The sequence below is a fragment of the Canis lupus genome, chromosome 5, assembly GCF_003254725.2.
Source record: "Canis lupus dingo isolate Sandy chromosome 5, ASM325472v2, whole genome shotgun sequence".
NCBI classification, from domain to species: domain Eukaryota; kingdom Metazoa; phylum Chordata; class Mammalia; order Carnivora; family Canidae; genus Canis; species Canis lupus.
The window spans coordinates 5,894,954-5,921,580 of record NC_064247.1 but is presented as its reverse complement, the minus strand read 5'-3'; the positions used below and the strand labels follow the sequence as shown (position 1 = coordinate 5,921,580).

Below are 26,627 nucleotides of genomic sequence, written 5' to 3'. Positions count from 1 at the left end.
GCATGCTGTGTCACTGAAGGAAGTGTGCAGTTGTAAAATGTCAAAGCCAGCAGCCTCATGCCCAGGGCATGCCATCAATCAGCAAGTGTCTCTGGACCCCTAATGAGCCCACCACAAGTTAAAATGGTAGCTAACAGATAAAGATCTCGCCTTAGAACTGCCTAGAGTCTAACCAAGGGGGCAAGATCAAAAGACAAAGAAAAATGGCATCAATATGAAAAACAAACTGTACTCACTGCCTCTGCATTCCGGGGCAAAGAGTTGCATTAGAGAAAGGGTGGCCCCATGGAAGAGGCTGGGTATCTGGAGTCCAGGGGCCTGGGCTTGCATTCTTCTACTTAGCAGCCTTGTGACCAGGAATGAGGTCTTACCCTTGCAGAACCTTCCTTTCTTCACCAGCAAAATGGGGAAGGCGAATAATACTACCTACTTCCCCATTAATCATGGCGATTAAGTAAGATTATAGGTGTGAGAAGTCTCCTGTTAAGATTAATGTCCGAAACTGTAAAGCAGTCCAACAATCTCAGTTACTATTATTGTGATTATTGCTATAATCACAGTATGGAAGGAAATAAATCTGGAAGATACATCTTCTGCCATTATTAAAAAAAAAAGAGGGGCATCTGGGTGATGTGGTTGTTTGAAGGTCCATCCAGTTCTTGGTTTTGGCTCAGGTCGTGATCTCAGGGGTCATGAGATCAAGCTGTGTGTTGGGCTCCACTCTGAGCTCAGTGTCCACTTCGGATTCCCTCTCTCTCCCTCTCCCTCTCCCTTTGCCCTTCCCACTAGTGTGGCACCCCCCCCCCCCCAAAATAAATAAATAAATCTTTAAAAAAAAGAGAGAAAGAGACAGAGGCTGAGTGGACTTTGTTCTGGTCCCTTGTTATATACTTAAATTCCTATAATAATGTAAAGGTAATTAATAATGGTTATCACTTGTATTGAAGGATTTAAGGTAAACTTATTTCGAAGATTTGGTGAAATCCAAGATAATGAAGTACTTCTTAAGATACCATTTGGTTTTCATTTTTCGGGAGCTGACCTCTGATTTAGGAGAACTCTGTGAATGTGTCGGCGGTGCAATTCCTTGACAGATCAGTTTGATGGCTAAGAAATAATCATAGTAGGCATCAGTATTATTAGGCCTCTAGATAAGATAGGCAAATAAAAGGTCACGTGATAACACCTGTGTGATGGTGATTTACTCCATAGTTGAATGCACCAGGGGCCTGAATTTGGCTGTATTTGGGGAATAAAGTGTGAAGTGCTTCTGAATTTCATAGGTCTTTCTGAGCCATCTCTACCCTTACATGACAGGTCCCCTTGGAAATTCCTCTGATTCCTGCAAGTAGATAATAGTATTAAGAATGAGATGTTTTTAAAATTCTCCTCTGAGGGTCTCGTGTGCTGGTCTGAGAAACTGGTTAACCGGACTCTCAAGGGAGGACCTTGGAAGGAATAGGACAAAGGACAATTGAAACAAGCAGCTGGAAATGGGGAGCAGTTGATCCTGAAGTTCTTTAGTGCTAATACCTCCATCTGGTATCCAGAGGCCAAATCTCAGTTCCTCGGGCACGACCAAGGAGGCTATCTATTTGGTTTAGCATTGAGACCTTACCACTTGAAACCTTCACCGGCCCCACTAAACAGGAAATGCAAGCTGCTTGAGCTTAACATGCAACCACTCCTCGGGTACCCAACCCCCACTCCTGCCCAGCGTGAGTATATTGTTCTTCCTTTCCATTATGATGAGCTGCACACATTCATTTAATATGTGCAGGCTGGGCAGTTAGAAATTGTTAGAAAAAGAAGGCATGGTAATAATTCTTACACTCAGGAGACCTCCAACCAAAGCAGTGGGATGAGTTGATAAGCTGCAGCTTTTGATGGTGACATTAGCACTCTGGCTTCTGAAATCCTTAAGATATGAACCTGTAGCCATCTCATGCTTGCAATTCTAATTGTTGGCTTGATATCTGGACCCCCTTTGTCACTTGAGCAACTTAGAGAATGTGGGAACCTGGAGGGCTCTTGTGACATGCACCCATTTCAGACACACCCAAGACATGCCAGGTGCAGATAAAAATCTCCACTGTAGCTAAAACATCTAAAAACAGAGCTTATGGCTAATGGTCTATCAATAAACCAGGTTGTTCACTGGCTCTCCAAAGCAAATGTTTATCAAATACTGTGAAAACTAGAAAGAATGGTTATTTTTTTGATTCTGGAAGAGACAAACAGCTACCTTGTTGTCTATATGCATACTTTCTGCTATCTTACTATTTGCATAAGTTACATATTTATGGTGCAATATTTAGTAGTTTTCAAGATGCATTGTAATTTGTGGGTATTTGTGCGTATGCAGGTGTGTGTGAGGGACCATGAAAAAGACTAAGATGTCTCCCCAATGGGGAGAAGAACCTGACTCAGCACCCCAACCAGTCTAGGCCTCAGTCTGTGTTACAAAGGATGGTACTAAGCAGATGATGATACTGAGCCTTCCTCTCCATGCATCAAGCAGGCATTTTCTGAAGGATCTGTAAGTGTATTTAAAGGAGTATGGGTATCTTCCTGAGCTCAAGGGGCATGGTTCTCCAGTAGATTTAACACTTAAATGCACAAGAACTTCTGAAGACCCCTTTCAAATTGAGTTTGTTAAATCCAGCTGGCTTTGTAGCAATGATGGTGTGGGAAGGGTCCCTCTCTGGGAGCAGGAGAAAGGCCTCTCGATAGAAAACAGAAAGAGTGAGACCTGGAAGGCTAGTACAGCTCTTGCCCCTCATCTGTAAAATGAGGCTATACTCTTTGACCTACCTCGGAGTGTTATCTTCAGGACCATGCTAACTGGGAGCTGAAAAAAAACAGAACACACAGCACCAAGTAAGGTATTCCTGAATGAGACTCCTAGGAGAGACGCCAGGGGGACATGTTTCACGTCTCTCTAGATGGCCTCCAGCACACACACCTGAGCACCGGCCATCCACAATGCGGCGTCTCTCCGACGTCAGTGAATTCTACAACTCGAATGAGCCCTCTCAACCATGACCTCCACCATGAACACGATGTTCTTTTTTTAAACATGCCTTTTAAAATCGATTTTTAACTAAATGAATAACACATGAATACATTATTTTAACAAATTCAAATAGAGATTAAAGTAAGAGCCACCTTGCTTCACCATACACCCCCCTCCTCACCCCAAGTCTTACTCCCCATCCTACATGTGGCCAGTGAGGGTTTGTTGAGGTTCCTGGGACAGAGCATGTGGATGATGTATCACCTTTTCTCTCAGGAAATGATCTTTCATGCTGAATTCCAGTCACTTCTGCTCTAGTGTTACTGGGGAGGGTTTACTTTCTATCCCACGGCAGATGGCCAATATTATATATGTAGTATGGAAGGCTTGGCAATAAGGAGCAGAGTGTCTCAGGAGAAACTTGTGTGGAGATAGCTTGCTGTCTTTAGGGACATGAAGAGCCATCGATAGTTCCCTGAGCTGAAGACTCCCCCATTAGCCGTAGAACTTTGGATGTGGAAGAGATAAGTGTGGCCAGCTTCTACCCTTGAGCTTTCCATCCTAGTCTCCCAACAGTTTACCCTTAAACTGTCACTATGGTCATGTAATTTTTAGAGAGCGTGCTCCTGGGGGAGCAAACACTCCCCATGCTTCCCTCACCTTCCCTCACCCTTCTGCCTTACATACCATCTATCCCACTCCTTCATTTTATGGAAAGGAAAATGGAAAATCAGAGAAGTAATCCTTCCTTAAGAGCCCATGGCTGGTCAGTGGTAGAGCAAAAAACCAGAGCTCAGGATCCCTTGTTCCTGTTGCCCTGCTCTTTCTACCCTGTACCACTTCGCATTAGCCTCTTGCTCATATCCCCTACTAAGAAATCAGGTATAAACAACACTCTGACATATAAGACAGGCAAGTCTCTGCCTTTTTTGCCTCACTCAGGTGCTTCAAAGCTTGGGGCCTCTCGCTATCTCAGTTCATCCCCAGCCACCCAAGCTTTCCAAATGCTTCTAGGAGGGGTAACCAAGTTCAAGGCCATTTCGATTTCTGGGTATTAGTCTACCTGCTGAGCCTCTGCATGGGCTAGAATGAATGGAAAAATCTGGCTCGTACTCCTGGAACCCCCACTTCAAGCTGTGTGACACTGGACAAATCACATAACCTGGCTCAGGCTCAGTTTCTGTATGTGTGCACCGTTGGGCCTACCTTAGGGTATCGTTATGAAGGCCAGATAACACAACAGCAGTGAAAACATTATAGGAAAGAAAATGCTAGGGGCAAATTGTCCTTGTTGTCAACGCTTGGCTCATCCTCTTGTGTCTGGGACTGAAAATAGCTCCTCTGTTGACGTCGGAACAACAACAACAACAACAAAAAAATTGAACAAAGTGAAGATGCAGGGCTGTGTTTCTACTCTGGAGTCCCCTGTATTATAGTATCTACGTTGGGCTTTCCAGTGTGTAGGTCAAAACAAAACAAAACAAAAAAGAAGAAGAAAAAGCAGCAGCAAATACTGCTGGGTTTTGCATTTTCCCTTCTGTTTTCTGATTAGAGTCTCTATGGCCTGTGAGCGCAGAGAGAACCTCAAAAGATTGTGTTTGCTGCAGATAAGCACCAAACTTGATGTTTATCAGCACTTATCTCCTGCAAACTCACTCTCTGGAGGCTTCAAAGACCAGGGAGATCTCTGAGCCTGCTTCTGAGGAGAGGCAAGCTCCTGCAGGGCTCAGCAGCAGGTGTGGTCCAAGAGCCCATGCTCCATCCCTAGGAACATGGTTCTCTTGTTCCTCTCCATGCAAAAGAAGGAAGCAGAAGGTTTACTCAATGCCTGGGGATGGGTAGTGGGGTAAAGGGAGCAGCAGAAAAAAAAAGGGGGGGGGAGTGTTTTGAAACCAGAAGGGCTGAGAAAGGAGGCAAAGTGGGGGAGGGGAAGACAGGCTGCCTACCTACCTACCCAGGGTCCCCCACCCTTCCCCATCTCGGGACTTCATCTGCCTCACAAACCCATCCCGCCTTCAAAAGGTGTTTGAATTCCCTTCATGCTCCCAGCTCACCTTCCCCGAGCATCTTTGGGTGCGCCCACGAGTCTGCATTCAGAGGGATTGTTGGCAGAGAGTGGGACAGTGGGAGGGGGAGGCTGTGGGGGGGGGTGATGGGGGAGCCAGCATTTTATTAGGCTGTTGAATTTGATTTATTAGGGGGGAAAAATCCTTCGCTTGCTTGCCACACAGGTTATTCTCAAAGTGAAAACTCTATTTTACTTTGAAAAAAAAAAGCAGTGCAAGTGCCTACAGTTATGAATGGAGCTCTTTGTTACCTTCCAGATCGACAAGACAGACTGTTTGGTTCATGTCTGTGCACTAGCAAAGGAGTGTGGGGGCCTGGGAGACAGATGTGGCCTTAATTGCATGGAAATATTAGAAGATCGTTAAGCCATTTTGACAGGATTTTCCTCTTGCTGCAGGAGCAAAGGGCCACGTCTGAGCTGCATCAGGTCTGGCCAGACCCTCCAGCTGGGCCTCTTGTGCCCACGTGTGAGGGACACATGGGCCCTGATTCACTGGCCCCAATGTTAGAAGGAGGCAGACGCCTCCTTGCTATCAACGTCAAGGCACGTCTGCGCTCCATGAGTACAGAGAGCAATCTCCCAAGAAACCCTCAGACTCAAAGTGGTCTGAGGTTGGGAGAGAAGCTGTATATTGAAAGAAATATTTGGGAATGGGTGCTCACGTGCATACAGAGGGAGAGCAATCAGACTGTCTCTAAACTGAAGGGTGCTCTCCATAAAGCTCTTGAGGGACCCACCGAGGGCAAATGATTTATTGAAAGAGTAAATCTGTTATCACAACAAATAATGGTATTTAAAGGCAACAGTTTTCTATCTATTCACTTTTCCCTGTGGAGTTTACATCTGGTGCTTATAGGACTGGCTCCTTGGGAGGCTGGGATGAGCTCAGAGCAATCTTAGAATAGCGTTGGGTGGTCAAAGAGCAAGAGCTGGTATATATGGTCCATCAAGTCTCTCCTCGCCTGGCCTGACATGGCTCCACTACACTTTGACCCCCTCCTCTTCCCTACTGGCCCCAGTTAATTTTCTGTGTGCCTAGAGATTGCAATTTTTTTCCCCACAAAAGCCTATATTAAAATAAGTAGGAGGATTGATCTCCCAGGAGGGAAGGGGGACCCCCTCTCAAACTACAGTGTGGTGATCCCTTTGGGTTAGAACAGTGAAGGTTGTAGAGCAAGTCTGTCTCAATGAGACCAGGCCATCGAAGGTTGACAGTTGGGACCTGGAGGGAATTACTGTTACACAGCCCTCCCTTCAGAGGGGTGAGGTCATGTGAAGCATCCTAATGGTCAAGCAGGGCCCCTTCTTGGAGATGGGAGGGAAGGCCCTTGCTTAGATGATGTTTGGACCATGGCCTGGGAGGGATGGGGATAGGGTGACCAGAAAGGAAGGGAGGAGGAGAGAAGGGAGAGAATGGGCAGCAGCAAAGATCCTGTTTTCATGCAAATGTTGTTGTTCATCTAGAGGAAAAAAAGAGAAGGGCTACCAGGCAGCATTGGTGTCATCCGCTCGCCAGGCACTGGGCTTGCCAGGCACTGGGCTGTGCTAGTCACCGGCTGCTCTCCCAAGGGCTGAAGCCCTGAGAAGCACCAGGGATGTGTTATAGGGTCAGGGGCACCCAGCCTGTGAGCTCTGGTTGAATGGCCACTCAGGCCTGGGCTCTGGGCCCGAGAAGCAGAGTTTGCCTTCCAGCCAGTCGGGATGCAGGGCCACCTTACCGCAGGATCTTACCCCTGCTCCTGCAGAGCCCTGGAGACCTAGGTGCTGTTTTAGGACCCTCGGGGAGAGCCTCGGCATTGCACTCAGTGGAGGACAGTGCCCTTGGGCATAGCCTTTGTAGGTGGTGGCCAGGAGTCTACACCTCCTTCTCCCTGCTGTATGCTCTTCAGAGGATGCAACGAAATGTTTACCTGAGGTCCTAGCTGGTTATTTATGACCAGGAAAGTCCCTGCAGCAGGTTTGCTGATCATCAATGAAGTGTTAATGCCCTGCCCCTTGGCCACACTCCTGCTCAGTTCACTGCTTTCCTCTCCTCTGAAATCCCCCTGCCTTGACAGTTGGTTGTACTCTCTGTGCTTCGCGACCTGTTACCTTCTCACCAGGCACTGGCTCAGCTGCTCTCTTGCTCTCCGAGACGCTGGACGGGGGCGCCTGTGGGAGCCACTGGCCCACACTGTTTCAGGAGCTGCGGCACTTTAACAACGCAGACACCTTACACTTGCCAGAGTTTTTTCATGAGCCTTGTTTTTATTTAATCCTCACAACAGACCGTAATTCCTGCGGTCACGAGTTCAGGATCTTCCCCCCCTGCCCCCTTCTCCCTCTCTTGCCACACCTTCGTCCCCGAGAGCACACAGCAGATGTGGAGCTGCTACTGACCTGTCCGGGGTGACCCCCTTAATCAAAGAGTCATCTGCGTACTTGTTAAATATTTAGTTGACTGCAGAGATAGCGTCGGACCGGTGTGGGGGGTGGGGTTCTACAAATCTCCTAATTCTATAGAAACAATAATGCTCTTAACACTGCGATCCTATTTTTTCCATTGACATATTCCCGAATTTTATTACAGCGCCTGGCACGTAGCACAGGTCCAGTAAATGTTTGTTAAATGAATGAACGCATCAAGGAATGAATGCTTTTCTGGTGGCAGATACGTTCATGATCCCATGATGAGACAGGATGTGTCAGGGAAATAAGCCAAAGCGACTTTCGCAGGTTCTGAGTAGCACGGAGTCCGGCCACCACGCCTGAGTGTCTGGAAGCTACGCGGGTCACTGTGGTCACTACTAGTGGCTATTTATGTTGAAATGAACTATAATTCAATAAAATTTTAAAATTCAGTTCCTCAGTCACACTAGCCAACATTTCAAATGCTCGGTAGCCATGCATGGCTAGTGGCTTCTCCACTGCACAGTGCAGATTTTAGAACATTTCCTATCACAGAAATTTCTGTTGGACAGTGTTGGTCTAGACGACCAATGCGGGAGTTCAATTTCTTTCTCTGTAAAAGAATAATATGTTTGGAGAAACATTGTGTTTCTTAATTTTGATTTTATGGTAAGACTGAGGGTAAAGAGCATGTTCATGTTCTCTTCCAGAATCCTTCACATTTTCGAAGTCGTTCAGGCTGTTAGACCTGAGACCTTCACTGAGTCAGGATTAGAAGGAGCAAGGTGACCACAAGGTTCCCCCAGGGATGTTTTGCTTCCATAGCTTCCCAAGAAGTGCAGGGCTGTGGGGGGAGGGGGGTGACATCACTGGTTTTGGCCCTCTCGTGGAAATCACCAGGGCCATAATGAACGTGGGAGATCTCAACCGTGCAGAAAACTAAGTGGAAGTGGCAGTATAAGAACTCGACAGCCTTTGACAATGGAGCCCGGAGTAAAGGGAACGGGAAGGAAAAAGTTGCTGATGAAGTTTGTGCACATCTGCTCAGGGCGTCCCCACCTGGAGGGCTACTGTCCCATTTCCCCTAAGTTTTGGAGCCGTCAAGGATTAAGCCTTACCGCCACCATGACACATGTCCCTGAGAGAGACAGACAGGCTCCTACTGGTCACGGCCAATCCCTTCAGAAGCTTCCAAGAGTAGAGCTCTAAGTATCCTTTATAGAGTAACTAAATCAGCCCCAAGTCCCCAGGAACTGTCAGTGGGCTTCAGCTGGGTTTTCTGTTCTAAAGCGTTACTGAGATTGACAAAGAAAATATCTCCATGTAATCCCACTGAGATGTTTTCATTGGAAGGCCATGGCAGGACTTGTTCACAAAATATCTGCTTTTCCTATAGATGGATGCCGAGAGACAGGGGGCCCGGTGCCAGACTGCCTAGGTTTGGCACTCAAGTCAAACAAGGATGAAGGCCAACCCAGTGGGCGACCGCTTTGAGGGTGGCTGCCAACCGAAAGACCAGCTGTGTACCGGAGATGGAGCCTGAGCTCCAAGAGGAACGGATGCTTGGCTTTTTGTGTAGAGACCAGGCTGTCCTCGGTTCCCCTTACCTCCTCCCTGGAAGGGGGAGCAAGGATGACAACCAATGGTCCCATGAAGCTAAGATACACTGAGCTATCTGAGCTTGCTCATACATATAATGTGTCACCCAAACGGGAACATTCTGAGAGTGAAGGGAGGTAGTAGTTAGCATTTTCTGGAACAATAGGCATAAACTGGGACTGTCTCAGGCAAATGGGGGTGTAGGATCAATCCACTAATTGATTTTAGGATTGGAGCCCTGGAGAGGATCTGGGGTATCATCTAATTGGGTCCTTTAATGCTGTAACTTAAGAAACAGGCCCAGAGAAATGAGGTGCTTTTCTTAATAAGTTAGACTCTGAATCATATAAAGAAGATGAGGTTCCGAGATTGCTTACTATGTGCCAGGCATGAGTGAGAATACAATTATTGTCATCGCTATTTTACCGAAAAGGAAACTATGGCACAGAGAGATTTAAAAAGCCTTGCCTCAGGTCACAGAACTACCAAGAGGTAGATGTAGAATCCAGATCCTGTCAGTCTGGCTCCATAGGCGACATCTCGAAGAAGACAGTGGGGGGCCCTTTCCGTGTGTTAACTCGCCCCGTCTCAAGCGGGTGCTGTCACTGTGCCCGCTGTAGGGATGAGGGAGTCAAGGCTCTCCATCAGTGGTAATAATGTCTAGGGAAAATGGCAAAGAAGATCCGTCCCTGAGGGATTTACGGTCTCACAGAAGGTGAACCGATGAACACCTACCGCAGATGGTAGGAGCGAAGGAGAAAGCAAAGCGAGTGACCAAGCAGTCTGGAATAAAATGCTGAATGGGTGGTCGAGATAGAAGGTAGTATGGATTCAGCAGTGTAGGAGGTGACTGTGGTGGGCTGGAGGGGGCGGGAAGCTCCTGGAGGTCGTGGCACTTGACGTGTCCTGGAAGGTCATCTCAGGCACCACCTCCTCCAGGAGGCCTCCCCGAGCCCCTGCCACTGCTGTGTCTTCCCACCTCCACACGAATATCGATGTCTGGATCAGTCTTCTGCCCAGACTGGAACTTCTGGAGGACAAGTGTACAGTTTTGGGGAATCTTTATCTCTGTGCCTCGCCCAAGGCCTGACCCGTAGCAGGCCCTCCATGAGAGTTTGGTGCATCAATGAGATCTGATGGGGCAGGAGGGCTGCGGAGGCAGTGCTGTGCCGGGGTGGGAGCCAAGGGCAGAGGAAGCGGGTTTTCACCCGGGTATTTGCAGGCACCCAGGGGGCAGTAGGCGTCCCAAGGTTCGGAGGGCTGGGTCTTATGTAACCAGAGGAGAATCTATTTTAAACAGAACATTAGCATGCGGAGGAGCAGGAGGGAGAGAAGGAATGGGAGCCGGAGGCGGGCAGTGCAGAAATTCTGGGCATTTCCAGAAGGGAAATGTGAGCAGGGGGCAGGGGGTGCCAGAGGAGGGGAACAGAGGGAGGACTAAAGCCGGGATGCTGGGCAGAGATGGGGTCAGGGCTGCTGAGCCGGCCCAGAAGAGAACCCCTCCCTCCATGGACCCCCACCCTCGGGGACTCGGCCACACGTCGCTGCAATGGCGCGGTGACCACATGCCGTCAGGGCCCCAACAGAACGAAGCACCCTGGAGGGAGGATGGTTCATCCAGATGTGAGAGCTGGAAATCACGCACCCAGGACTCGTCGGGCGTGAGGTCACCAAGCGTGGCCCCTGGGGCCTGAGTCATGGGAAGGAGACAAGCCGACTGGAGCCGAAATGGGCTCAGGGGCCCCTGGTTGCCCAGCGCCCTGCGAGGAGATGAACTGATACGGAGTCTCTCCCGCTAGGCCTGGCGCCCATTGCGGTGACACGGAGTTGTCCCTGGTGGCGCCAGCCGTGGCTGGCACCCCCCGCCCAGCTCGGGCGCAGGAGGCCGGATGCCCCGCTCCCCGGGGTGGTGGTGCCCTCCCCCTGCTGCCGGGGTGCTCCACGGGCCTAGCTGCAGGGGAGACAGCGAGGGGCCCCCACCGGCGCACGTTTCCTCGTGGGCTTCCTGTGACTCGGAGGACACCGGTTGCCACGGAAACTGTCACACGAGGAAATTGTCAGATAAGATCGTAGCTTCTAGGAACAGGACCTCGAGGGGCTGTCGAGAAGGAGCGGTCAGCGGGAACGAGGAAGGGACGTGGGGCGCGGCTGTGAAGGAAAGCAGGCAAGTGTGGGGCGCCGGCTTCATCGAAGTCGCCCACAGGGCAGACACAGGACAGGAAACCCAGCCGGTGGCGGAGGGGCTGGCAGGGCATGCGGGGGCGTCGCTGCGCTTCCTCTCAGCTCTGGGGCTTTTATCCATCAGAAAAGGTCATCACTGCGTACCTACTGGGTGTCAGGAGCTGAGAGAGCAAGTAGGAGGGAAAACCGAGGGTAAGATGGGGGGGGGGGGGGGCTTCTCTCCCTGGAGGGTGCCTCCAGCAGCCGACCTGGTTTGGGAACAAAAAAGGATGGGCAAGCTCTCGTGACCCCAGGCGTCAAAGAAGCACCCGAGGGCACCTTCCTCCTCTCCCCAGGGCCTGCAAACTTTGCACAAAGTGCCATTTCCACCCCTGCTGGGCAACTGTCTGCCCCTTGGGGGAGCCCATCCTTTCAGGTCTGAACGGCCTCACTGCCCCCCATCCCGTCCTCACACAGAGTCCCCTCTTGTCGCCGCAGCCCAGGCTGAGATCCTCCCGGTCAGGCTAGTGAGCCAGACCCAAGAGACAAGGAGGCCCCGAGGACACTGCCAAGCAACGGGACGGGGCAGGAGCTGTCCCCAGCGCCCAGGCTGTTCTGCAGACCCTGCGCAGGGTGAAAGGCAGACTTGGGGGGTCCCCTGCAGCCGCTGCCCTCAGAGGACACTGCTTCCACGCTTTCAGCTGTCTGCGGGCAGGGCAGTGTGGCCGCCCATCGTCGTCAGAGAGCATGACACATTGGTAGAAGACCGTTACGATTTTCCAGGAGCCAAGCGCTTAGGTAGTTTGCCCAAATGCACTCAGCCAGGAGGGCTCCGCGTTGCCCCAGCGTGGGACCCGTGGGACTGGGGCCTTTCATTGAAACCATTTAGAAGCAGCTCCCTGTGGGGGGAGGGGAGAGCCCAAGAGGCCCATTTCCTCTGCCCCTTTGCCTTTGACCCCTTCGGGGGCAAGCGCGCTCAAGGGTCCTCGCGGGGAGAGAGACTGCTCCCAGGCCAGGCCGGATGTCAGTGGTCCTCACTGGCCACCACCTCTGCAATGAGAGACCCCCACCCTCCAGGTCAGGGTGGGTACACGTGTGCCCCGGGCCTGGGGCGCCCACCCCTGGTTTTGGAGCAGGGTCCAGGGGGACCCGCGGTGCCAATCATTGAGCTGTTGGTCGTCCCTCGGGCCAGAGGAGGGAAAGGGGCCACTGGTGTGGAAGCGTTGCGGTGTTTGTGGCGCCTGGAACTGCCAGCCCTGTGAAATGAGGCCCAATAAAGTCCCGATGCAGTTGAGGAGTGAAATCAATACACAGGGAACTGCGCTGGTACATCTGGGTGTCCGTCCCCGTCCTCCCCTGTCTGCTCCTCCCCCGTGGCGCCTGGGCTTCTGTGTTGCTGGTTGACAGCTGTCACCACCATAACCCTATCGGACCAGCGGGGGCTCAGTTTACCCCTCTCCGCCCCTTGGAACTGGCAGCAGAACGTGGGCTCCGGTTCGCAGAGGAGAACATCCAAAGCTTCCTAACCCGAGCGGCCCTCCGCTTCCCATCCCCGTCCCCAGCTACCCCTCCGACACCATGGGGTCCACCCCAGGGGCCAGGTCACCCCCTACTATGGGAGAGGAGTGGAGCTTGACCCCTGGGTGGTCAAAGGCAACCCACCCTACACCACAGGTCTTTGCTGGGCCTTCTGCTACCCCCACTGTCGTCGAGAAAATGCAGGCAGGAGAGCCGTCAGACCCATTGTAAAGAAACAGAAAGTAAAGCATACTATAAAGTGTTCCCGTCTTGGGGTTCAGACTAACCTTCTATCCCCTTCCTGTTAGTTTCCATATTCAGCACTTTTTTTCTTTTCAGCAGTAAAATCATTCTCTGTGGGAGGAGGATTTAACTTTGATGTTTAGAGATGCCCTTTAAATGTGGTTATGGTCAAAACAGTGACTGTGAAAACTCAAAGTCAACAGGCAAAGGTAGATACCATGGGAGAGCTGGAGAAGCATCTAATGGGGACCGTGATTAACACAAGGCCACAGCTCTGGATTCTGTTACACGGCATGCCTTTATAGAACACAGAGACCCTCTTCTCTGAACTCATTTAGACTCATTCCCTTAATTTATTAAACTCCATTAAATAAAGTACTTTCATCTGCAAAGGATTCTAATTCCATTTTCTAGGAACTTGGCTGGCTGCCTTTCCCTGGGTCGCCTGCTGCAGAAGCCCCCTCCCCAGTAAGTGAAGATTTAAGGGGGGGAGGGGGGAGAGAAGGAGTGGGAAGGGGGGAGGGGGGCAGAGAGTTCAATAAAATAACTTGAGAAAATGGGCGAAGCGCTCTGAGTTCCCGTGGTGGGTTTGGCTCTGTGGCACAACCGAGGACTATAGTCACGGGGCTGGAAGGAGTTTGAGGGGCGAGCGTGAGTTTTGCAGTCGGGCTACCAGTGAGCGGTTCACTAGCTGAGAGACCTAAGGCATAGTAGAACCGCTTTAAGCCTCAATTTCCTTTTTAATAATATGAGGATCCTAATGAACCTCTTAAAATGCTTAAAAGAGGTAACAGTCGTACAAGTTCCTTGTGAGCTTCAGAGTATCAAATAGTGCCTGTTCTGTTTATTCTTTTAATTAAAAAAAAAAAAAAGTGGTCCTGGTTTGCTTTTTATTTGTTTGTTTTCTCGTTGTTGTTTAGGGGTCCTCGTACTAGGTGGTTATCAGGGGAGGTAGGCCCGAAGGCCGAGAGGGACTCTTCCTCACCGAGTGAACCTAGAGAGGCTCAGTTTCCCCATCTGGTTCATCCCGACGCCGATTCCCACAGCCAGGGTCAGAAACCTAGTGAAAAGGGTACGGGTTCAATCATCCTCCGCAGCCTTGGATCCGGGTTCTCTTGTTGCTGATTAAAGTGGTAGGAAATGTTCTGGTCCCTGAGGCTCCGTAAGAAGTTGTGCTGAAACTTAGCCACAGAAAACAACCATGATGCTCGTGAGCATGACCTTCATCTGAAGGCTCATCGCCCCGAGTCTGGAGGCCGATGCCGGCCGGTGGCTGGCGGCCTCGGGGTCCTCTCCGTGTGGGCCTCTCCAGGCATGTCGTTCCTCTGCGTGGGCTGGTTTGGGCTTCCTCGAGGCATGGTGGCTGCTTTCCGAGGCCTAGAGCCCCGAGACAGAACGAGAAGCAGGTGGAAGTCCTGCTGCCTTTTATCACCTGGCCTCGGAAGGCCCGCCACGTGACTCCTGCGATCTTCTGCTTGTTGAGGCAGTTATAAAGGCCCGGCTGGGCTCCAGGGGGCAGGGAAGTAGAGCCTGTCTGCTGACGGCGAGTGGCGGGGCTTGGCTATATCATCATGGCCCTTTTGGGAAAAGACAGCCCGGCAAATATGAGCGAGCACAAGGCAGCTCCAGCACCACACCGTGCACCCAGGGGTTTCCGCTTAATATCTGGTGACTGACTCATGCTTTCCATCTTCTTCTTTATTCAACCTGTCACAGAGCGTACCTTCTTTTCATTTTTTTAAAATTTATTTATTCATGAGAGACACAGAGAGAGAGGCAGAGACACAGGCAGAGGGAGAAGCAGGCTCCTTGCAGGGAGCCCGATGCGGGACTCGATCCCAGGACCCTGGGATCATGACCGGAGCCGAAGGTAGGCACTCAATCGCTGAGCCACCCAGGCATCCCAAGTTTACGTTCTTTTCATTTGGAGTTTTACCTTCTGTCCGTCTGCCCTCTGTGGGGCCGAAATAATGAGCGAGGAGTGGGTGCATGGCTGGCAATGAGAGAAGAGGCAGAGAAGCAAAAGGCTCGACCTAACTCACAGCTTTAGATATGACCACGGTACTTTAGATGTGACTGTGACGAGACCCCCCCCCTCCCCTGCCCCCACCCCGAGCTGGATGGTCCCACTGCTGCAGAGCCCGCCGATTTTCGAAAACAGAGAAGTCAGAGCATTTTGCTTCCTACCTAGAATCTTGTCTGAATTTCATATGCTGTCTGGCTGACAAGAAAAGGGACTTCATGTCATTATGCAAAGAATGTAATAAAAAGCCAAAGCTGGTGTGCTTCCCTGCGGTGACCCAGAGATTAGCTTTCCAGAGGCCCGGTCTGGGACTCCGGCGGACCCGCTGAGCAGGGCAGCAGCAGGGAACTTGGGGTGGTTGCCTTTTTTTTTTTTTTTTGGAGGGGTGGTTGCTTTTGACGGCCCTTGCACCCACCCAGCCAAGCTCATTGGCCACAGAGACGGGTACTCTAAGGGTTCTGGGCAGGGGAGAGGGAGCGTAAGGGGGAGGACACAAAGTAGAATTAGTGCTTTTTGGGGCCCCATGTCTTGGATCATTCCCTGTGCTTAGCATAAAAACTCAACCCAGCAGTAAGAATGAGCAAAGGACAGGGTCTCCCCTCCATGGTGGCGTCTGGCGCTTTTCCTCCTCTGACTCTTCTACGTGTATTCTTCTGGGGACCGGGCCACGGCAGAAATTTCTTTCATGTATTCCCAAATAGAATGCAGAGATGATCCAGGCATCATCTTAAACTTTTTTTTTTCCTCCCGCTACTCTGGGGGTTTTTCCATCTCTGTTTCAACAAAGCTTTTTCAGAGATGCAATTGTTTGCTCATCATTAATATCAGTCAGGCCATCATGTGGCAATGCTCTGACCACATCTCCCTATCACCCAACTGACGTGCACACGGAGAGTAACATTTGTCTTAATCTAAGGAAAACAAATTTGGGAAGATACATCTGCTAGTATTTAAAGAAGAAGGAAGGAAGGAAGGAAGGAAGGAAGGAAGGAAGGAAGGAAGGAAGGAAGGAAGGAAGGAAGGAAGGAAGGAAGGAAGGAAGGAGAAAGAAAGAAATATATATATATATTTATTGTATATCTATCTATATATATATGTAGATGACAAATTCCAAAATAGGGAAGTTTTTTTATTAATGAATTCACAGACGCATATGGCATTTTTCTGATATTTCTCCCATATACGATGTACGATGTACGCGTGGCACTCCCAGTAGGTGGTAGCCACCTCTACTTTGATTAGCTCAGCACTAAATGGCTCTTCCCGTCACTTGCCTGGCTACTTAACAGAATGTTATCTGTGCCATCTAGAAGCCTGAATTCAGAAGCCAGAAAGAGAGGTTTTCGGGCTGCAATGAAACAACGTGCATGGTTTGAAAAATAGGAGTGGAAACACATTAGCGAAGCAGACTCTGTTCTCAAAACCCTCATGGAATTTGCATTTCAAAATCTTGCTATTATCTCCAAACCTGCTAATTTTGAACCTTAAGCAACTTCCGTTGAAATAACTCACCCAGGGGAGAAGAAGGTGTATCTCTGGCTTTATCTGCCTCCCCGCACCCCCCCCCCCCGCCCCCCCGCTCCATCTCATGGCTCCCATGCAGAGGTCCCAATGCCAACTCCTGGCATCCAGATTCTTTTAGATTTGACTATTTCCCATATCCTAAGAACTTTAGACACTTGCTCTGGGAAATTCACTTGCAGTATCTCATTTGACCTTTATTCAATATCTGCCGGGTGAGGCACTGTCATTACCCTCATTCTATGGATAAGGAAATGAAGTTCGGAGAGTATAAATAAATCGCAGTAGGTGACGCACTAATGAGCAACTGATGGAGCTCAGATTGGGATTCGTCTCTTCCCAGCTCCAAAAATTGGGCTCTAAATTACAATAAACTCAGGAGTTGTCCTTGAGCACTCACGGTCTCCCTGGGAGGGGACCAGGCAGCCGACCTGAATTTGAACCCCAGATCACACTCACTTGCTGTGTCACCTGAGCGAGTTCTTTCACTTCTCTGAATTGCCATGTTTCCAGCTGAAAAAAATAGAAGTAATAACAGTGCATCCCTCATAGAATTGCTAAGAGGATTAAATTAGATTACTCATATAAATAGGGCCTCACACCTAACAAATGCTACGCTAATTGTCTGCTATGACCTCTTTTCTTTTTTCTTTTTTATCAGTTCAACTTATTTATTTATTTGTTTTTTTATGAATTTATTTTTTTATTGGGGTTCAATTTGCCAACACATAGCATAACACCCAGTGCTCATCCCATCAAGTGCCCCCCTCAGTGCCCACCACCCAGTCACCCCCACCCCCCGCCCACCTCCCCTTCCACCACCCCTAGTTCGTTTCCCAGAGTTAGGAGTCTCTCATGTTCTGTCTCCCTTTCTGATATTTCCCACTCATTTTTTCTCCTTTCCCCTTTATTCCCTTTCACGATTTTTTATATTCCCCCAAATGAATATAGACCATATAATGTTTGTCCTTCTCTGATTGACTCATTTCACTCAGCATAATACCCTCCAGTTCCATCCACATCGAAGCAAATGGTGGGTATTTGTCTTTCTAATGGCTGAGTATATGACCTCTTTTAAATAATGAGACTGCAGGATATGTTAGAAGCGATGTTATAAGGCCCTTCATCCAAACTGGGTAAGGAGCATCCCATACCAAGACAGGTGCCCCATTGGCCCTATACCTCTGTTGGTTCCCTGGACCAGCAGGGGATCATGGGAAGGAAGGTTGACACAGTTTGGTCAACATTTCTGTGGGCAAATATGCCCATCCACTTAGCTCACAACTCCAGCTGCCACTCCAGGTAGTCGACCTTGTCTGAGCTCTCTGGCAAATGGGTCAAGTGGGGTGCTAATGTGCTTGGAGTCAAGGCACCGTGTGCCTCCCTCTGGGTCTAGGACTCAGTGGCTGAGGGACCAGAGCACCCTGAATTACAAGCCTCGTTGTCCCAGCAATCAGCAGAGCAAAGGAAAGATGCTTCTCAGAATATAATGATGACACCAATCCAGGGCTTCCTTTCCCAGTGACAGCTATTAGGGCAAAGAATTAACCCTGAAACAGGGGCCACACAGGGTTAGGGTGCCTATACCTTCTGTCTTCTTCACCTTGAAGCCAATTTTTATGTAGCGTGCTCAAAGCAACCCAGACTCAACCACCTTGTAAAGAATAACTTGTCTTTTGTGTCATGTCCAAAGTCAATAGAAAAAGTGAAGCTGTTCTGAACTGAAGGAACTTAGTTGCCCTAAGAATAGTTTGTGAATTTCATGAGGAAGGTCTCTCTAAACTCAGTTTCTCATCCAAAAATTAAATTCTTATCAAGTCATGAGCCAAAAGCTCTTGAAAACCGACAAGTCCTTCCTGCAAGGAGTTTTCGGTGTTAAGATTTTTATGTTTAAACTTCTAGAAGTGTTAAGAGTTTAAGTAAAAGTAAACAGCTTTATAAGACATACATAAAACAGCAAGAGCTGCACGTGTGTAAAACCTATAAGTATGTGATTGAAATGTCTGCCAGCTGAATAGCTTCTCACGTGATAAAAGCAGTAGCTTGGTGCCTACACCCACACCTGTTACCGCCCGGTGGCCCCCATGAGTCCCCAGCAGTGACATGATGTCTCACACAAGTCTGCCGGCCACAGACACCCAGGGCCATGTTCTGTGCCCGCCCCTCCCTCTTGGCCTGTCCTCCTTTACTGCGCCCAGTGGCACCAAAGCAGTTTGGAGAAGGCTCCCCATCTTAAAGACAGAAGCATACTTGCCAGGGGTGTGGTCTTGGGATTCTCCCATAGCTCCCAGCCTCCAATGACTAAAGGAGTGCTGTTTCCTTTCAGAGATGGTGAGAATGTTCTCATCCCCAATTTAATTGTCCACCAGGATCTTAAATCAGCCTGTTTGGGGTCCAGTCTGACCAAATCTATTATTCCCACTAAGTGGCCATCATCTCCGGCCTCCTGCCCTTAGGAGCTGCTCTCCTTCATCTCTCTCTTTCCAGCCTCCCCCAACCACAAATTCTTTTCTCCATGCTGTTATGGGGCAAGGGTGGGGGGAGCCCATTGCTTAGCAATTGCTTAGCAATGACTGGAAGTAGGAGAGAGAGTGAGAGTGAGAGAGAGAGAGAGAGAGGGGGCTTGTGCCTACCCAAGCAGTATTCTTACTGGGCTGTTAAAAGCTCAAATGAGTTAGAGGGAATTATCAGGGAAGGTTTCATGGGGTGAGGAAGATCTCATTTACCTTAGAAAATAGGGAGCATCAGATGCACATGCAGGTGGAAAGGACAAAGAAAGGGTGCCCACAGCCCAAGGCCAGACAAAGTGATGCAAGCCCCAACAGAGGGAGATAGTGGGAACAGGGGGCGTTGGGCAGGAGGTGCAGGAGGGGGAAAGTCATGAAACGTGAGGGTGGGTAAGGCTGTGTTGTGGGAAAGCAAGCGGCTGGCAGGAGATCTGCTGCGGTCCACATGGAGCGAGCTCTCGGAGGTTTGAGGCTGCGCCGTGGCAGGATGTATTTCCAACTTCCAAGGGAGCTGCAGCTGACCAGGGAATGTGCAAGGAGGGCTGAGGGAGGGCGGAGCGGGCCAGCGTGTAGTCGTGAGGGAAAGAGCCTGAAAAAGAAAGGCAATGGGACGCACACGTGCCTGGCCTGCTGGACGAAGACCGGTCAGGCAGGAGGGGCCAGACAGGTTCTGGAGGAAGCCAGGGTTCTCTGCTCCTGTGATATTACCACTTGGCTGGGGTCTCTTTTGATTGTGAACTATATTCCAGAATGAGTTCAAACAAGTGTTCTGCCCTTTACCACACAGCCACTTTATCCCGTCAGCTATTCGTTCTCATTTCCCCCAGAAGTCTCTCTATGGTCTGCCATCCAAGCCCCCAAATTTACCTTCTCTGTTTCTGTTGCCATCTTTGACTTGAACCTTGGTTTTGCCACCTGCTTGGTGCCCTTGGACTTGGAACCCTGCCTTCTCTTGCTTCCTGGCCCGCTCTCTTTAGGGATAGTGATGGGAGGGATCTTTCCTATTTCCTTAGGGCATCGCTATCCCCAGTCCCACCTCTTTTCCTTCAAATATTCCACCATTGCTTCCCCTGACCTCGAGGAAGGGAGATAAGATGTTCTTTAATTGGAAACTCCGAGATTTGTGCAGGATTGGCCAAGTATAAAGCCACTCTCCGCAGTAGAAGACGACACCCGATTCCTTACATGGTCTCTCTTTGCAGCAGGGTTGGTGAGCGTTCACCTTTATCATCAGAAGCACACTGATGGGTCCTAGGTGGGAATGTGTCTCTGCTCCTCATGTAGGACCCCCCTGGAATTTCAGGGACTCAGGCTCGACTCTCTGGAAGATTACAACGTCATGCTTTTCAAACTGGAACCATAACACCGAGGGCCTGGATGGCAACTCAAAACTGGTTTGGGACCTGGAGCCAGGTCTGCTCCCTAACAGGATGTGGAGGATGGGTCCAATAATGGAAAGACAGGGGTTCTAGGAAGCCCAGCTTTTATCTGAGCATGACTCAAGGACACTTAAGTGAAACATGAAGAAGGATCCCAGCATCTCTTAGGTCTGAGTCAAGGGACACCTCTGGGGGGGGGGGGGGGGGAACGTGAGCCTTTCGATATTGTTCAGGCAGCTCAGCTTTGAAACTGCCATCTCTGGCCGTATCTACACCATCCAAAGCCTTCTGGTGCAAGAGCAGACTTCCTGGAGCAGGTTCCAGTAATTCTTCCTCGATCCCAGCCGGAAACAGGCACAGAAGAGCCTTTTTCTTTGAAATCTGGCTGTCCTCCTGCTGGGGTGGAGAACGACCCTGGGAGAAACAGCGACAGTCGGCTGGTAGAGCGGACTGTCATTTTACAAGGTATAAGGAGGGCTTAAGCAAAGGGGCTGTGTTACGGCTGCCATCACCAAATTCCATGGACTGGGTGGCTTTAGCAACAGATTATTCTCTCACAGTTCTGGAGGCTGGAAGTGCAAGATAGGTTGCTGGTGGGCTCTGAGGGCGCTTCTCCTTGGCTTGCAGATGGCTTGCTGCCTCTCCTCATGGTGGGCTCTGGGTGTCCAGATATCCTCTTCCTATAAGGACACCAGTCAGATTGGATCAGGGCCCACTCGAAGAGCCTCATTTCAACTGACTCACCTCCTTAAAGCCCCTTTCTCCAAATACAGCCAGATTCCGAGGTATTGGAGTTAGGGCTCTAACATGTGAATTTAAGGGAAAAGTAGCAAGTAGCCTAAGAAAACCTTCACTGGAACGCTAGGAATCATCATAGCTGACATCTGTCGGGTGGCAGTGGGTGCCAGAGACTGTTCTAAGCATTTTCTGTATATCATTCCATCTCATTTTCACAATTGCAGATTGTATAATTACCGATTATATAGATTATAAATTAATTCTGGGTTAGAGATCGTTCCCTTCTTTTCTGAAAGGCGGACAACTTACTTTGGTGTAATTATGCGATCTAGTGAACATCACACCCCAGTCTGTGGCCCGGGGCCTCTGTGATCTGATGTGAGCTGGAATAGTGGGAGCATCTTCTCGTGGTGCTTCGGCGGGTAGGAGGTCCCTGCAAAGTGCCAGGCTCCCTTGCGCAGTGCAGATCTCCGCAAGCCAGCCTTACACCAGGTGATGGGACAGGAGGCGTGGGCAGATTGAGAGTCTCTGCTGGATTCCCCCATCCACAGAGCTGGGCTTCTGCCCTCGTTCCTGGGCAAGCTGAATCATCAGAATTAAGACAGGAAGCTCTCATCTCCAGGAGCCAGGCAAGAAAGCATGACCGAGCACTGTCCCCAGGATGCAGGCAGCCTCCCAACTGAGTCACGGATGTGTAAGATGCACCGCACGTCCTGGAGAACCCCCCTGCACAGTGCGGGGCAGTTTTTCAAGCTAGACACCTGTACCAAGCCTTTTCTCATTTAACCCACCTATCAGCTCTGAAAAAGCTATTCTTATTCCTGTTTACAGATAAGGAAACTGAAATTAGAAGCAGCCACAGCCCTGGGCCCCACCCTTCCCTAGAGTGACCTTGAGTTGGATGCTTAACCTTTCTGGGTGGGTCTCGCTGGCCTCACCTATAAAATCAAGGCTCACTTTCATATCCCCCTCCAGCCCGACTGCTCCGGCAAGCACCACCAGATCTCCGCACACACGCACACCGTGGACCCACTCCTCCTGGCCCCCTGCTCCCCGCCCTCCTTCCTACAGACCCAACAGTGAACACACGCCGAAGGCCCCCCCAGCCCCACTCCGCTGCCCCAAACCCCTCCTCACCCAGGGTAACCTGCTGAGAACCCAGTGAGTTTGCATACGGGTAAACTTGCCCCGGGAGTGTGAGTCAATCAGCAAGCCGGACTGGCCGCCTGGGGTAGCCCTGGGCCACCCTGCCAGCTCAGAAGGAGACTAGGTGAAGAGTGACATGAGGTGAACTGACACTGGGCTTTCCGTCTCCCTCTCTGACCCTCCAGGAGGCTCTGTCGGTGGTGAGCGACGACCAGTCCCTCTTCGACTCTGCCTACGGAGCGGCGGCCCATCTCCCCAAGGCTGACATGACCGCCTCAGGGAGCCCTGACTATGGCCAGCCCCACAAAATCAACCCCCTCCCACCGCAGCAGGAGTGGATTAATCAGCCGGTGAGGGTCAATGTCAAGCGGGAGTATGACCACATGAATGGATCCAGGTAAGCCCGCCAGGCCTGCGCTGCTCCTAGGGGTGGGCACGGCCGGCTGCCAGGTGCGGGGCTGCGGAGGCTCCAGGCATGCTTGCTCCCCAGGTATCTGAGTCAAGCAGATCTGACCTAAGTGGCCTCTGGCCCTCAGGGTGTCTACAGCAGGTGGGAGCTCTGGTGCTGGGCTGGGGAGCCTGAGTCAGTCTCTAGAGAGTTGAGATGAAAGGCTGGGGGTTGAGCAGGGCCAGGAAAGCCCATCTGGCTCTCTGCGCCTTGGTACAGCCCTCAAAGGCCAGGTCAGAGTCAGGCTCGTGGCCCTACGAAGACACTCTGGAACGCCTATTTTGTGTCAGGCCTGGGTGGAGTCCCTCTTGGGGGTAACTTAGTGACGACATACCTTACCTGTCCTGTTGAAGATACTTGACCTCTCTGGGTCGGTCTCAAAGATGACCAAACCATCCGTGCAGTAAAAGTTGAGAAGTGAGAACAAAGACGATCACATCTACAGGCTTCCTGTGCCAGGGAGGACGCATCACACTTGGGAGGTGTATTAGAAACTGGTGGTGCCCAGGGCAGTAAGACTTTCCTCATGGAAACAGGGAGGAGAGCCCAAGCAAAGAAGCATCACAGGAGCAAGGAAGGGCACACCTGGAGGGTGGGTAGCCCACGTTTCACTCCCGGCTGTGCCCTCGGACGAGCTATTTAGCTGTCTGAGCTCCAGCTTCCTCCTTTCTGAACCGGGGGCTGGAGGATTTGCTCCTTCACGGGCCTGTTTGGTTGACTCTGATGCGGTGGAGGGAGGACCCAGGGCAGTGCCTAGGACGCAGAAAGTGCTCGATAGTGATCTCGATCGTTCTGAGCCAAGGCTTTTTTTTTTGTTTTTTTTTGTTTTTTTTGTTTTGTTTTTTTTTTTTTCCGAGCCAAGGCTTAAAAGAGAGAAAACATGAGTCTTATTCGTGGACTATCAGGCCAGCCAATGGGCCTACAGCACAAGGAGATAAAAATGGAAATTAAAAGAGGGCTCTGGGGGATCCCTGGGTGGCTCAGCAGTTGAGCGCTTGCCTTTGCCCCAGGGTGTGATCGGGGAGACCCGGGATCGAGTCCCGCATCGGGCTTCATGCATGAGCCTGCTTCTCCCTCTGCCTGTGTCTCTGCCTCTCTCTCTCTCTCTCTCTCATGAATAAATAAAAGTTTTTTAAAAATTTTAAAAGAAAAAAAAAAAGGGGGCTCTGAATGGCACGCTTAGAAAATACAGGATTTATTCCACATGCAGATACCGACCTGAAGCATAAACTTGACGTGTAACATCTTCAGAGCTTGGTTTACAGAGTTGTGTACAGAGGGTGGGCGGGGAAGGAAGTGTCAGAAAGAGAAGACATTAGTGAAATATCCCACTAAGAAATTATCAAGTTCTTATTCAAGTGATGGTAATGATCAGGGAAATCAGAAGGAATAGATACAAGAAGGACACAGCAAAGGGATAATGAGTGGGCCTCAGGTGGACAAATATTGAAGTCTATGGGGGAGCGGGGACAGAGGGTATATGAGAGGAGAGAGTAAAAAAAAAATGGCTTGAGCTTGCATGTTTTTGGGAAGGATGGTGCGGTTAGCCACGGGAGGTAGGAAAGGAAATGCTTTGAGAAGAGATGTCAATGTTCCCTCTGAGGTCCCTGTGAGCAATCAGTAGGACATCCAGATAAAAATGTCTACTGGGCCTTGGAAACTGAAGCGGAGATAATATTTGGGGGCTGGAACCTAGGTTTGGGCATCATCTCTAAAGAGCTGTCACTAAGGGTGGGTGAGGTCACCAAGGAACCGAGTCTAGAGGAGCCAACAGAAGGGGGTGAGCGTGCAGCTGGGAAGGAGACCTCCCCCAGACAACTCTTGGTCCCAGACCTGCCTGTGGGAACACCCAGCCCTACCACATCTCAGCCCCACTAACCAGAACCAGCCACTGGGATCCCAGCCACCGTCCCAGAGTCTAGCAGTTGACGAAGGCCTCGAGGTTCTAAGCCAGGAGCCTCTCACATGAGCGTCTCTCCACAAAGATAATAAAGATAATGAGGTCCTCACCGTGTAGGGAGGGTATCACTTGCTAAATGTTTTTCTCCATATTATCTTATCATTTGCTCCCCACTGTGATCCTAGGAGATAAATGTTGCAATTACATTTTGATGTTTAAAGGCAGAGAGGGTTTGGGGGCAGGGGGTTGGCAGACGCCTCGCGTAAGGATTTAGAGGAGGCACAGCTGGCACGGCCTCTCGGGCCCCTCCCTCCCCACCTGTACATCGTGCTTTGGGGCTCATGGTCCAGTTTCTGCCCCCACCCAACCTGGCAGTGCCTCCCAAACTGGCCCGACCCCAGGACGGACCTTCCTGATGCCTATCGAAAATCCAGATTCCACGCTTGGAGTGGGTTTGGTCTGTCGGAGCCTGAATCCCCTGCAGGCCCACCCCAAGCCAGACCAGCAGCTCCTGCCCTTCTAGGGCCACCTCAGTAGCACCCTGTTCTCCCCACTTCTGTTTGCCTTCCTGAAGTTTGTTCTTCAGACAGTGGCTAAAACCAACCCTTTTATTTTATTTTTTTATAAAGTCTTCTTTTTTCTTTTTCTTGTAAGATTATTTATTTATGAGAGAGAGAGAGCACGCACAGAGGGAGAGGGAGAAGCAGACTCCTCACTAAGAAGGGAGCCCGATGCGGGACTCGATCCCGGGACTCCGGGATGGTGACCTTAGCCGAAGGCAGATGCTCAACCAACTGAGCCTCCCAGGTGCCCCCAGAGTCAGCCTTTCAGAATATTTAACTCTTGCTCCAAATCCTTTAATAGCTTGTGACAAAATCTAAAGTCCTCCCTATGCCCGCCCCCCATCCCTATGAAACCCTTTTTATCCTTCCTGTCTCACTCCTTCCTTCTGCATCAGCCACATAAGACTCTGGACCCCAAGCACACTCCTGCCTCAGAGTCTCCTGCCTGCAGTCCTCCTTTCTGGAACATTCCTACCCTGTCTAGGCATGTGACTCTCTCTCCTGCTTGTTCCAGGTCTCTGCCTGAATGTCACCCTCCCAGAGGCCTTCCCTGACCGGGGCACCCATCACTCTGGACCTTGCTTAGATTTTTCTTAGTCCTTCCTGGTCAATCACATCCCTCTCTACCATGCAGGCAAGGCCCTATTTTGTTTACCGAGCAGTGCCCGGCACATGGTAGGTGCTCAATAAATAGTCATGAAATGAATAAGCAGATGGAGGCACGGCTACCCAGCCTCAAAGGTGAAGATGCCTGTTCAAAGCCACATAGGTCATGGGTGTATATAGTCCACCAAAGTGTGTGGACATCGCCTCGGCAAGAGCCTGGGTTTGCGCTCCGGGGAGGCTGCACTTAGGAGCTGACCGCTGTCTCCCCAGGAGAGCACTCCCCGCGTACGAATCCTGGGCAAAGAGGGCCCCCCAAGGAAAGCAGCTTTCAGAACCCGCTTGCCAGCCGTCCCTGGCTGCAGTCAGAGCAGCAGGCAGCTGGAGGAGAGCTGTGTGAACGCCCCCAGGGAGCAGATGTGGCAGTTACGTGGCTCTGGTTGCACAGAGCAGCCCCTGCTTTTGATTTGCCTGTCCTGACCCAGAGCCTCTGCAGGTGACGCGGCAGGTTCAGAAAGACAGCGCGTTCTCGCCCACCTGGGGAAACAAAGAAGACCCAGTGGGCTCTCAGAAATATTCTCCAAGAGCTCACACGTAGGCCACCGGCCTGGTGGGCAGCAGGGAGCAAGGGTTCTCAGAAAAATGACTTTGCTGAGGATGAGTCTATCATTTGGCCATACAAAAAAAAAAAAAAAAAGACACTATGAGGAAGATGCCAGGCAATTCAAATCTCTCATCGTGGACACTGTGCGTCCCCTAACCCCCTGAGTATTATTGAAATGGCCCCATTGAGTAGAAAGAATTCCT

At 50.5% G+C, this 26,627-nt stretch overlaps 1 protein-coding gene across 6 annotated transcripts in view; it reads left to right on the top strand.

Moving 5' to 3' along the window:
* The window catches only part of FLI1 (Fli-1 proto-oncogene, ETS transcription factor), a 122,936-nt gene that overhangs the window by 48,126 nt on the left and 48,183 nt on the right, over window positions 1–26,627 (top strand). For 4 of the 6 annotated variants that reach the window (XM_025464931.3, XM_049109765.1, XM_025464933.3 and 1 more), the window contains one exon: window positions 22,492–22,703. The exons of 1 other annotated variant lie outside the window; for it this stretch is intronic. In XM_025464931.3, the coding sequence (XP_025320716.1) occupies window positions 22,492–22,703 (212 nt within the window). Of the gene's footprint in view, window positions 1–13,406; window positions 13,461–22,491; window positions 22,704–26,627 lie in introns of all 6 variants that reach the window. One more of the 6 variants, XM_035716483.2, reaches the window with a different exon arrangement.